A 14481-nucleotide genomic window follows, 5' to 3' on the forward strand; every position below is an offset into this window, starting at 1 on the left:
TTGTGTTAAGTCACCGTCGCGTTCGACACTGAACGGTTCGGCCGGCTCGCCCCACCCATCGGTTCGACGTGATTATCAGCCTGCCAACGCCGCAGAGCCATACAAATAAACTTTATTCGCTCCCTGCACATATGCACGATCGTCAGATGGATAGTTCCAAGGCAATAACCCCTTGCATTCGCTCCCCTAGTCTGGATGCATCTCGTAATTTTATGGGCGAGGGGCCACTATAATAGCTTGGTCATTCAGAGAAGCGTCTTCGTGTAATGGATGTATGTTAGTATTATTTGGCGCATTATTTGGCGATAAAGTAATACCGGAAGATACCAAAACGACAAATACATCAGGAATGAAAGTAAAAGAGGTGATTTCTCTCTTTTACAACGATGCAAAATTATTTATTGAGATTGAATTTTAAGTATATGAAAGAGCATGCGAAAGTGAAGTGTAGCATATCATTAATTATTGATCAATCTAAGGAATGAGCAAACAGATGATAATTGAGATAAGGCGATAAAAAATAGTTAATCCAACATCAAAATTGGAGCTATTGTTAGTGAGAGCGTGTGAAATGGAAGTTTAAATTGAATGCTGCTGTTATTACGAGGATTGTTTACGGGTGTCAGATAGTGATTTAATTATATCAAAAAATATACATTATGTGCTGCAAAAAAATATATTTCATTTTTGGGAGTAAATGCGCGTCATAAATTACGTGGCCATTACGTTTTCGTTTCACCAATTGAAGATGATAGCTCCCATATGGCGTCTATGAATAAATAACACCGCCCATATTATCTTTTCCTTGATTTAAAGAGTCTACAAAAATAGATGATACTTTATCTCAATTGATGTGACTTTAAATGGGCCTATAATATCAAGTTTCGTTTAAATAACCCTGATTAGTCAAAATAATATAGTTTTATTAGACGTTATATATTTTTAGTTATCAATACCAACTAGACGATGCCTGGAAGGGTGATATAATTTGTGGATATGATTCAAGAAATACTAGAAATATTAATTTTCATACTGAGCAATATAAGTGCGTAAACTTTTGTAAGATGAGTTACGCTATTACAATTTCAATAGAGATATGAGTAGTTGTGAGTAATGAAAAGTTGAAGATCTTATCAGACTTGAAATACAGCATCAAAATTAGCTTGGTGTACATTATTTTTTTTCTTTAAAGAACAATGTGCTATTATATTATACGTACTTTTTGTTAATCACTAACAAATTGTCCGAGTTATGTCTGTAGGAAAATTACGAAGAATTGAACAATTGTAGAGTTACGTTATAATTGTTGAGTTTAAATATTGCTTAATTTATACGTGCATAAATTGAATTTTATGTGTGTGACAATTCTTGGTGATATATACTTTAGCGAATGGCTGCAGAAACCAAGATCCAGGGTTCAACCGGTAAGGTAGAAAAAAATTATTGGATTCTTATAAGAAATACGCAGTAGCAGCTCGGAAGTTTGGAAGTTGACAGCGTTTATTCCCCCGTACCACGAAAAACACTTATTGATCCGGCGAATAATATGTTGACCATTGAAATTATTATGAGGGCATGGAGAGTGTACCAGTTTTTTCACACACACTAAAGCATTACATTAGTAGCAGGATATAAGTCCTGCGTAGTTTGCCAGTCTCCCTTGAGGCCGCCGCGGCCGTGGTCGGAATCGTTCAAAAGATTATCGTCATTATAATTATAATGTATTTCTAACATTAGATACGAATATGCCATAATTAAATATAATAAAATTTAAAAAATCTTTATCTATGAAGGTAAAAGGAATTTTCATTTTTATTAACATTTCAAACGTCATACCACAAATCCTTTCCTAGATGATCGATCCTCTATTAAATTGATTACCAAGTCTGGAATACTGTTAAACATGCGATGTTTCATTCGTATTTCCCCCTTACTCATATTTTCTAGTATTAGTAATGCGAAACAAAGAAATTCAACAAAGCTTTAGCTATACCAAACCAAATATGTTTATATATGAATACCCTTATAAATTATTATCGATTTTGTTAATTTTATGGGATGAGACTAAATTAAATAAATTATAAATCGTTTGATAGACACACATATACTAATTAGTAGGGGTTTTTTTATTAAACAAAGTTATAATAAATCTAAAATATTCGTTACTCGTGATAAGATTCAAAGTACGCTTGTGCATTGCACTTGACTCTAGAACTAAACAAGTCATTAAAAGACAGTCAACGGAGGTCATATTCATAACGACAATACTACATTATCAACGTTATAGATCTCATAGAGCAAGTGAGAAAGAAAAATATAAAGTATCCGTATTATTTAAAGAGATGGAACTGAAGATTCTTACAAAAAAAATTAATTGTTTATACTACTGAATACTTAAGTGAACTAAAAAAATAAGATCTAACTTACTTGTTATTAAGTATAAATGATTATTTTTTCGGTCATTGTTGTTTTGACATTCAAAAGGTGATATAGCGTTATTCCGTGGCTATAATATTATCTTATAATACTTCTTACGAATATTATAATTGCGATTTTTTTTTTGTTTGTTTACCCAATCACGCCAAATCAGCTGAACGGATCGAAATGAAAATGGTTTTTTATTCCTGAGGTCTGCACACATGTGGGCGGAATCTAGTAGCATATAAAGCATCTGGTACATCGTCGAAACGTTAAATATATCCCACTCAGAGTCTAATTATATCAATTAGTCTAGAATCGAGATCTAGTCCAGAATAAGTGTCGCTTAAAACGAGTGCTCCGCCTAAAATGGTTTAATTGTAACAGCTCTAACCTAGATTTGATTTGCCCCCTGGTGGATTTATTATTGTACTGTTTTCATTAGGTCACGAAACTCATATTTACGATGTTAAATATTCTTTAGTGATAACATAAATAATGAAACGATAATGATTGTTTACATTGGTAAATCGTGGTATATTGGTTCAAAGAAGTTGGACGGAAATTCATAGAACTTTGGCCTACTGCTAAGTGGACAAGTAATTTCAACTTTATTGTACATACATAATTATCTATATCTATGAATAGATCACTGTTTTTTTGACGCACATCACGCAAATACCATACATACATACATAATAATCAGCTTGTTCTAGAGATGGTTTTTGGTATTACGTATAATGTAACAGCAATGTGTGGTCGGGTCTGCTAGTATATCTGTAGAGTAATATTAATCACATTTAAAAAAATAATACACTTGTATTACTGCTCACTGATCAATCAAATATATGTATGCAGTGTTACAATATACATAAGATAAATACGATACGATACAAGTCAAAGAACAATGAAGGAGAGAAGATTGCGAATATAATTTCCTTTAATAAATATAAAATAAATACCTACTATCCAATTTTTGTGTATAGTGTGTTATTGTAATTATGAGCATAGAGACAAATTAATAATAAAATAATTACATTTCTGTAGATTCAAAGTGACAAGACGTGTTGCTTTAAATCATTACAGATATCATCTCATTAATACGTAACGCGTTACAAAGAAACAGATCGCATCTGCAAACAATACTGAAGGTTTCGCACGCGTTCCTTCACATCACTTTCCGTCTGGAGGTTTTTTTAAACGTTAGATAATATTAGATCCCCTCGACACTTGTGGGGTTTGGCTGTCGGATCGATTTGACTCAATGCGCTTATAGACTTAGTTGAGTGATAGGATTTAATAGACTTACAAGTAGCTGGCAGTGCACATCAAATAATTTAATTGGCTAAGAGAGCGATTGCAAATGAAACAATAAGTAAATATTTTCGTTTTTCATTTTTACTGTAAAATTGCAATGTCATGTTCTGATACAGATCAGAAACATTATTAAATTAATAGTAATTGTATTCTTGATATAAAAGCTAATATGAATTTTTTTAACGAGTTTTTGTAAGACTTCTTTTTGAATTGAAATTTATTGTTTATTTAATACAACATTAAAGGAGCAAAAGAAAAATAAAAACAGTATTTTTTATGTCGCTAAAAATGTAACAATGGTTTTCAAGGGATACTTGATATTTTATTCGGCTTTAAATTAAGTAAACCAATAAAAAACCACCGTAAAAAACTTTGTCATAGCTACATTTAATTCATCAGAAATTATCTGTACCTGCGTATAAAATCAATTTAGTGTGGCGCTGCCTTTGCAACGCTAGTTTTTTTATGATGATAAGATATTATCATAATAAATCGACTGACATGCTTCAGTAGTCGCCGATGACAGTTATGCAACCACGATTAATTTAAGTTTGTTTGAAATTATAATGAAAGCCTGCTTTGTAATAATGTGACAATATTGCAAAGATATCCTGTTTTAATAAGAAAACAAGTAGTTTAATGTTGATTTTAGTCCAAAATAGGTGTAGTCTAGGTGGTATTTCTTCGGCCCACACTCACTTTGGTTGTATTTATAGATTAAGCAGTGTTTTATTATAAAATAATCGTGTTTAATTATATTCAATACATATAATTACGTAAATTTTGCAATTGTGCTTCGTTTGATTGGGACTCGATAACATAAATTATCGTCTAGACATAAGAGGCAAGCGATATTAGCTAACATAAACATATATACACTTTAAATGGAAAATTAACAGCAATATATGTATTCATTGGCAGAAAAAGAAAGTTTCTCAGCGGAATCTAACTATAAATATGTTTCAATAATTACATATATTAATTGGTATCAATCATTGCGGTAATCACTGCTTTAATAGAAGTATTGTTTACGAAAAAATATTTTTCCTGCATTATATAATTGATTTTAATTGTCGAGATAAGTGTTTCGGGTATCTCCATACATCCTTGACATAGTTTGAACTCCCACGCCCACGCCCACTGTACAAGCATGCCCTATTGTTTTCAACAATCATATTAAAGTTTCCATTTTGTATGTAGATTTAAGCAGTCTAAACCAACTATGTCGTAATTAAGGAGCAGGTATATCAACGAGACAATATGATTTTATAAAAAATATTATTGTTTTTTTAAACCATTGATATACAATAAATAAGGTACTGAAACTATTATTTATAACCATTACAATTTATAGTTACAAATTATTTTCTTTTGACCTAAATGTATCTCAATTAAAGACAGGTACGGAAGTAATCAAGACCGCGTCCAAAAACGGCATAAATACAAGTATAAATTACATAAACTATATTAATGAAGTATTGGAAAACTATAAAAAATGAAAATTTATATGTATATAATGTTTATTATTTTAACGTGCGTAGTTAAAACATTTCACATATACAAAAAAAATATTTAACAAAATTTAATTCAACAGTGTAACATGACGATTTAAAAAATTACTTTTATTTAAAGTTACGTTAAAGTTCAAGGGCCTACTTGGGAAAACAATATTTTGATTTTGATTAAATATATGTACATAATATGTGGATATAACTTTTCCCTTTAAATATGATTAAAAATATATTCGTTTTGTACTAGGTTGTACTTTTATTACATATAACTATTCGAACAGGCGTAACTAACCTTAATGACAAATTAATTCAAGCATACAGTTTGCTACTTGTTCTAATGCATTATTTATATACGTGCCTATCTGGGTAATGTTGCGTGCAGTTTCTCTCAGACCCATTGTCCGTTGCATTATGAAGTCGTTTCAAAATATTTAATGCGTTCGGTTTGATCTTTATTACAAAGACAATAGGGTCTACGTTAGTTCTCCAATAAGTGTAATTGTAAAGTTGTTGTAATGCAGTCTAAAGTAATCGCCCACGCAGAATGACCCTTTGCGAATTTGTGGAATTGTTGTAGTATATTGAATGTTAGGTTATCGTAAATTGAAAGTGAAATTCTGAATATTCAAATATGTGCGTAATTCATACAGAGCGCCTGTTGGCTGATTAGACTGCTAAAAATTTCATTTGAATTTTATTTTTTTAATAATACTACAGCTTCGATGATCTGGCAAAAGCTAATTTTTTCACTTTAACTACAATTTTAAAAATATTTAAAAAAAAAATTATCTCGTAAGTCGTAATATTTTTTTCTTTTTCGTTTCTTAAATTTTTCCTCCACTTGCCGTTTCTTTCCGGTATATTTACGTCTCGAACTAGTAGAACTTTACCTTCATTATAATTGTTTCTGGTAATCATGTAAGATTTGTCTAAGGGCTAGTGCCAGTTCTACGACATATTTATTAAGATACACATTAAGGCTTTTACAATAACCTTCCAAGATATAATCTATTTCGTGCGCCTAGAGCATGACATTGGCAAGTGGAACGGAGAAACAAATCAAAACAACACCTAGTAAGTATTTCAAGCGCACTCTTATAAATCATACTTGTGTGTTTGATTGTTATTCCATATCGAATATTTATCATATGGGCCGCACGCATCTGACCGGAAGGTGCGCACGCGCAGGACCATTTCCGTCCGCCATTGCTGTCGCGCTACAAACTATCTAATGAACCGGCACGATCTATTGTTTAAAACCTTTCCTTGATATTCATATTGGGGTCATTGAACAGGCATTACGGATAATGTTACTTTATTTGGCTCGTAATTACTTTATTGGGTCGTTGACGTCGGCATGTGTTTTACCAAAAGTGAATATGACGATGATTAAACGTGAGCATTAGAAATTGTAATGAAACGGTGCCAACGATGAGCAATACTATAAAAGAAGACCTTCCTTTCTTTCTTCCAATCCGAACAGTCTAAATAATATCCAAAAAGACAAGATATTGTATTTTCTTTGTGTTTGGAAGGAGAAAGAATGTATTTCATTTTTTAAACGCTGTAATTTCTATTATTATTGTTATTTTATTTGACATAAGTAGAGAGACTAGTAGATGGGTCACCTGGTGAGTGTTCACCATTGCCTACAGAAATTGCAATTTGAGAAACATAATCCCTGATGTGCCCAAAGCGTGATCAGCCTTGGCAACTATGATGTTATGTCTCTGTTATGTATGCGTATAGGGCGACATAAACATCCGTTTGATTCGTTCATATTAACAGTCTCTTGTGCTTGTAACAAAATTTATTCTTCAAACTGGAAAACAATAAGTGCACAAAGAATTACTGATAAATGGTGGTACACAGAGGGTTGCAAGAATCCTTTAAATTTATAGTAATTATTACCTTAAAGTTATGCTACTAATTTAATTTATAATAATATGCTTTAATTTTTTTTAGCATTCTAGCTATCTACAAGGACCGGAGCTCAGTCGGAACATTATCACCATTTATTTGCCTTAACCCATTTATTTGAGGCCAGTAGTGACATTGAATGCCTCGTTTATTTAGTAGCTAACTAATAAGGCCGATCCTGAGTTCTTGGGTTTAAAACGATTATATTTATTAGTGTTAGTATTACCTAGGATATTCTTATCTTAAATTTTCGAGCTAATGCTCAAAATTTGGAGCGTTGGAGTTAGTGTGTATTCCAGTGCCTGCTAGGTAAAGCTGTTGTTTCTACGTCTAAATTTTCTACGGTGGTCTCGGATATCCGCACCAGCGAATTATGACAGAGGGATGAGTGAATCAACGCTTTTAGTTTTATTATCACCTAATCTTTAGTCATATCCTCAGTTACTCATTTCTTGCAATTACATCTCCACAATTTCTAGGTATATGTCATAATTCATCAACTTTATTTGAAATAAAAATATAATTTATCATAGTAGACTCATAAATGTTACAGTACCTATTCAATGAAAACTAGTGGGTCTTCCACGAAAATTCGCGTTTAATCAAAAGTTTTTTTAGCTAATTCTCTAACCAGCCAGTAACGATTTAGTAAATTGCAATTAAGAATCTTCTTAATTTTTCTGAACATCTATGGAGCGCTTTAAAATGAGACCATTACCGATTTTTTATGTGCAACTATCGTCCTATAATCACTGGGACAAAAATCGACTTACGCTATTAATATATAAGATTAAAGCTAGCACATTCACATGTAATATTCATACTCTATCCTATAAACGATAATCGGCTAGTTGCAGCTTTTATGTCACAGGTGCTACTCTTAAACTTCCTGTTACATACTCATTTCATATTCTAGTCACTCTCGTAGCTCACCTCACGCGTTTATAGTTATTGCACATGATGTAACAAATAATATTTAATTAAAGACCGCCGTCGTTATTGAATGATAACATCACCGCACACACTCACCGCGTGACAAAATTACAATTATAAATTTATATATTTCGTATATAATTTGTGTATTGGTTTGTTCTACTATAACACAGTAAAGGACACAGTTATTTATGGTCTTAGTATTCGCAAAAAATACACAGTAGTAAACGTGTAGAATCTCGTGTTACCTAAGTTTAGAAAGGAGCTGTGGTCGTTAAGTTGATATAGCGAGAAGTAATTGGAGTGACCTATGACCAGATAATGTCAGTTAAACTAGGTGGGCTATTTTACAAGTGCTCGATAAAACATATATGGAAGCGCTATAGAAGAACAACAGAACTTACGTTCATTTTGCACAGACGAAAAATAACGTTTCGTTGTGTGACCCAAAGGAACTATAAAAGAGTTCGATGTACGATATGCTCCCGCCTTATACAGATAACAGTGCCTACTTTTACCGAAGATCAATTAATAAGTTGGGGAAAATTACAAAAGGAAAGCAGCAGCTCTAGAATAGCAGGCTACATTTACAGGCTCTTAGTTTTAAGAGCACTGATGTATTGTTTATTTACGTGTTACTTCTAATAAACAGAAGAAATAGTAGGTATAATTTATTTTCTATGTATATATAGTAAAAATTACATATTGATTTTATTTACAAAGTAGGTAGGTAGGTAAAAGACTGTATCTTTTTTACAAAGTAGGTGGGCCGACGGGCAAATTTGCTTTCTGGTGGTAACTGGTCACACCATAGCCCAAGGGCATTGGCGCTGTAAGAAATATTAACAAATTTCTTAGATTCAATGCCGCCAACTTAGTCCTCGTGTATAGTTATACTGGCTCACTCAACCTTCAAATCGGAACACAAGAATAAGTGATAAATGGTATTTATTCAGATAGATTGGACAAAGTTGTAATACCGAGTAAACTAAGTTTAGTCATATAATATATTGGTACCTGATTTAAAATTCACTATTGACAGTTTTCCATCAGATTACTATACTTGATAACATCGCATGGCATGTGGTCTTCACTCTATAAAGTTGAACTGGTACAAAGTATTTAAAATCAATATTTTTTTCTAGCTAACGTGAACGGTTATTTTTAGATGATAACTGTAGCGGGTCAAGTTCACATGAGCTCAGTAGTAACTACTAGTGTATAAATGACTGCCTTGTTGCTCATGTTGCTAGCGTTTAAGGAAGCAGATCCTGAGGTCCTGGATTCAAACTCCAAGTCGAGCCATTAAATGATTGGATTTATTCGCCCATAAATTAAAATAGCAACCCGATCTTTGCTTGCAATGTTTACCTGCCAGTGCCCGTTCTGCGCTTAAACTTTATGCAATCGAGTCTGTACCTTCGAGAATTTGTGAAAAGTGAGTTAATAGCAGCACACACTAGTGTACTATAATATTTAATGTGCGATTGGTTAGTTACTCTTCAGAACAGCAGTCATGAGCGAAAACTATCAGGAGATCATCACAATCGTCATATTCCATAACAAATATTCCTTGTGTATCGTATGTTGAGCAGGTTTGTCAATGGACAGAATCACTTAATAGGGACGAGTACTGCCAATGGCGTCACTCACTTCACAAGATTCGCAAAATACTTATTTTCGGATTTGGCGGGAGTCCAAGTCGACCTTGGATCGACTTACTAATCAGAGCAGATTCGATATGCTTTGAAGAATATTTAAAAATCTTTTGTTTATACTCGTTACAAATAATGAATGTTATTTATAAATGTGTAACTGGAATTTAATGATGAATAATAATACTTTGCTCATGCCTTTTTTAAGTTTAAAAAGTCTACATGACAATTATATAATTACTTTTTTTCAATGATAAACTTATGTTTAATTTGCATAAAATAAAACTAACGAATAATTATTTTAGTCCTTCCCTATCAACTTGACATCTTGTTTAGTTACTAAATTAAATGACTTAGTCATGAGGATGACGCTGTGTAGTGACCAAGTGACTAATTTTGAGCGCTGAGTATTAAACACCAGAATAAACTTGAATTTTAGTTCTATTAAAAGTTTGAAAAAAATAGATTTTCGTGGCGTTTTAAAAATAACAAGTAGGTTATAGTAGATTGAATTTTATTTTCATTAAGTTTAACGCGATGCTAATATCTTGAGAGATTTAAATAATTGCCTTATAGTACTTGATTCAATAATAAAGAAACAAGTACAAGCATCTTAAAGAATTGTATGAATGGTTTGCATGAACCGTGTCCATAGTGGCCGAAGTCCAGGGAAGCCGATGACGTACCCGGAACAAAATATTCTAAGATACGCGCCAAGATGAACTACAGAAAGGCGGAGGTTAAATACTGTGTTGTTACTATTTTATATTTTAGTAAATTACTCTACAACATTTTTTTTGTTTTTAATTTTTTTTTTGCAACTTTGAAATTCGAAGCCCAAAAAGACCCAGCAAGATAGACCATCGTCTATATGTAATAATTTAGTAGATATATCAGAATACAGAAATACTTCAAGGCGTTAAATTATGTAAAGAAGATTATTATTATATATTTGCATTGTATAACTAAACAACGCCTACTGGTAGACTTATAATGTATAATGTGTAAAGTGTAAACATCAATCGCATACCTCGCGTGGCCTCGTACAATCATCGCAAGTAGTGGGTATCGGAAGGAAGTTAACGAAACACCGATCGCTCAGCGGTGAAACGATGACTTACCAATGACATATGATAAGAACGTAACCTGTTTTCCGAGAGACTTAAGTCATTTTCGGGGTAACTAGTTTCTTATCGCTCTCAAGTCGATTGTACGGTTTTAAATACCACGAATAAATGTTTAACTTTTTGTTGGAATAGTGTTTACTGAAATTGATTGGTTTAGTTTTATATATTACAATAATAATAATTTAACGAGTAACACTTTGCCATGAAACCTAGAGGCTGCACCCAATATATTTTATACCAATACATACTTGTTGCAAGCCCGTTTGGGTAGGTATTATCCATTCATCATATATTCTACCTCCAAGCAGCAATACTTATTAGTGTTATGCTCCGCTTTGAAAGGCGAGTGAGCCAGAGTAACTACAGGCACAAGGGACATACATCTTAGTTCCCAAAATTGGTGACGCATTGGTTATGTGAGGAATAGTTCTCTTTCTACAGTACCAATGTCAATGGGCAGGGTAGACTATTCACCGCCAGGTGGTCTGTGGGCCTGCCTATATTATAAAAAATACAAACATATTAAAATAAACAATTCGATACATATACAAATATTTATTAAAATCATACACAGTGCCAGAGTAATTTATTCAATTCTCTTGAAAATAAGATAGCGTATATTTAAAGACTAACTTGTCAAATTAATATAACCGCCTCAGGCTAAGGGCGCACTATCTATCCTAAGCCTACCCTATGTACAAACGAAATATATAATCCAGATCATGAATTTGCAAGTTATAATAATAATTACAATTTAACAAATTTGTTCAATCATTTTTACGTTGGCGTAAACTAGGTAAGTAAACAAGAAGAGTCTTCTAAATGTGGCACAATTATTTCTACCTCGTAGTAAATCATAACTATATTAAATGTTAGGTATATTACCTTCAAAAGCCATTATTTTTTTTATCATAATGTTTTAATTACTTTTGCTAGAATCTATGAAGGACTTGTAATTATTATAATCTTATCTTAGATCCGAATATTTTAGCGTTTATTAACGTAAATTATTATGTTTATAGAAGTATGTCTATACTGTACCTAACTCCTTAATGTATAGTAGAAAGCAGTTTTTCGCACTGCAAGGGCCCTTAAGAAAACGGTGTGCTTTGTGACTAATGGAGGATCAAAAATAGGCTAATAGGCCAAAATCCAATTTTGGCATTTTGGGATGACCCGTGCCCATGGACTAATGTACTGCACATGAGCAATTATGGCAATGACAGAATTAACAGCATACAAAAATACATAAGACGAAAAATACGATACATACAGGATATTTTTAAAATTTAATAGGTATTCATCTGTAAAGTTTAAAAAAAGTTTGTTTGTTTATTAAATTGTGTTTATGTGTGATCTTCATAAATATAGACTTAAAAAGTCAACAAGTAAATAAGGGCTTGCTTGCTTACCTTGTAGTTGAGACCTTGTACATCCTCCTCTAGTGAGACATCAGAGTACATGTCGTCAGCTGGCTCCCCTCCCGACCCGCACCCGGACGAGTTGAAGGACGACGACCGGTACAATTGGCTAAAACAATGATAATGCCTCAGTCTATTAGCTATTCAGGATACCTCAACAGGACAGGAGTTTGAATCGTGTTTTCAATTTGATGCAGATAGCGACATCTGTTGTGAAAGTGAGTTAATTAGAGCGCCATCTATGGTAAATTCTAGTAGACTTTGTACAATCTCAGTCCAACTTAATTTGCACTTACGTCAATAGATGTCGCCACAAGTACCAGCCTTGTATAGTTTAATGTCAAGGAACTTAACGACTTCAAGCTATGTATGGATAAATCGAAGTTCCAAATAGGTATGTTGAGTAACTTAAAAGTTTAGTTTAGTCATAATCTATAGCATTGTGCTATTCAGTTATTATTTCTTACTGTAATGATGACTCATTTAATTTTGATCAACGCTTTGGGATACAGATAACTATTTTGAGCTGTATTCTCTTTTTTATGATCTCTACAATAATCCAATTTGATATGAATAAAAGACTTGCTATCCTTTTTAACCCTACAAATGAGCCAAAAATAGCAATTTTATCCAATGAAATTAGTTTAAGGATTATGTGCAAAATAATCAGCAGTTAAGATATAATGGTAACTCTTGAACTTTTTACAATTTTTTCATAAATTTTCTCCTTTCCTTTAAGAGAGGTGATGTACATATTATTAACTTGAAATAGTTATAGGTAAAATATTTACCTAGCTAAAACATTGGAGCCGATTTGTCGTTTCCCCGAGCTGAAACAAATTATTTTTTTATTAATTGAAATCTACGGTTATTTTATAAGTACAAAACGTTAATAAGTTCTTTAAAAACAATATATTTTTATAGAAAATATACTTATAATTTAATTACAAAGGTAACCATTTAGATCATATTACAAATTAGTGCATATTCGTGATCCTAAGTATATAATTACAATTTAAAAAAATATATTTTCAAAGCGTTAGTATAAGCTGTGAGGAATTATAATAATATTGTGTAAGTCTATTTAATATATATATATTTTTGAATATAGTGTATACTTGTATATATCTGTGAATAACAATGTTATATTTAGTATTATATTAAGAACAGCATTGCACATTGAACTTCCACCCACTACCTATATCGAGCCCAAGGCTCAGCCTATTAAGGAGGTTACTACTGTTTCGAAATTTATGACTTGATTTTCAAATACTAATATTTTTTAAAAGCTTAATTTATAATTGTGTACAACCTGCCAGCGCGTTAATTTTTTATTAATTATATTAATTGTTAGCACGTTTGTTCTCTGAGCTGTGGAAAAGTGCAACCGACATACCGTGGGGGAAAGAAGGAAATATTTTTGCATGTACATACGTACATCGCAAGCAATTATCACTTTTATGTATCTGTACGTAAGTCATAATTACATAATGATACTAGTTTCGCTGTTCATTGTTGGTGATGTAACTTGATTATAATGTGTTTAATTTTCGGCTGTTAAGGGAGACAGTGAGTTTTATGTATTTGATAGTATTATGTACCTATGTTGGTTTGATAGTGTTATGTATGTTAACGGAGATAAACTTTAATTTAAAAGTTCTCATTTTATGGTTAATTCAAAAAACTTGTTAGGACCAAGTTGAATTTATTTTATAGAATAGTTTGGCGGATGGTAAAATGAGCCTCCCGATGGTTAGTCGCACCCTATGCCCATAGACTTTGGCGCCGTGAGAAATTTAAAATTACTCGTAAAATCCTACTTGAATAAAGCACGTTTTGATTTTGACTGAGTTACAATTTGTTTCTTCTAAAAAGAAAAGAGTAAAGTACTTGTAAGAATTTACTTAAATAATATATATGTCGGACTGTCTAAAGTACACATAATTTTACTCTACGACGAAAAATTTTCGAGAATAAATTGAAAACTTATTTGTTTTTCGTAAAAACATGTATAACTTTTGCATTAATTATTAGGTTATATTTACAGTTTTTAAAGAACTGCTACACACTCCTAATTTGTAGTATTGGATACGTATGTATTATATTGTGGTATGTACCACAAGCCGCAAATTTGTTTTGACTCTGAAAACAATAATTATCGCCATTACGAATATCGATT

At 32.2% G+C, this 14481-nt stretch overlaps 1 protein-coding gene across 5 annotated transcripts in view; it reads right to left on the reverse strand.

Moving 5' to 3' along the window:
* The window catches only part of LOC125069217 (rab11 family-interacting protein 4B), a 77400-nt gene that overhangs the window by 17285 nt on the left and 45634 nt on the right, over positions 1-14481 (reverse strand). For all 5 annotated transcript variants that reach the window (XM_047678628.1, XM_047678627.1, XM_047678625.1 and 2 more), the window contains 2 exons: positions 13094-13132; positions 12294-12411 (listed from right to left, as the gene is read on the reverse strand). In XM_047678628.1, the coding sequence (XP_047534584.1) occupies positions 12294-12411; positions 13094-13132 (157 nt within the window). The remainder of the gene's footprint in view (positions 1-12293; positions 12412-13093; positions 13133-14481) is intronic.

Source organism: Vanessa atalanta, chromosome 15 (assembly GCF_905147765.1).
Source record: "Vanessa atalanta chromosome 15, ilVanAtal1.2, whole genome shotgun sequence".
In the NCBI taxonomy this organism is placed as follows: Eukaryota; Metazoa; Arthropoda; class Insecta; order Lepidoptera; family Nymphalidae; genus Vanessa; species Vanessa atalanta.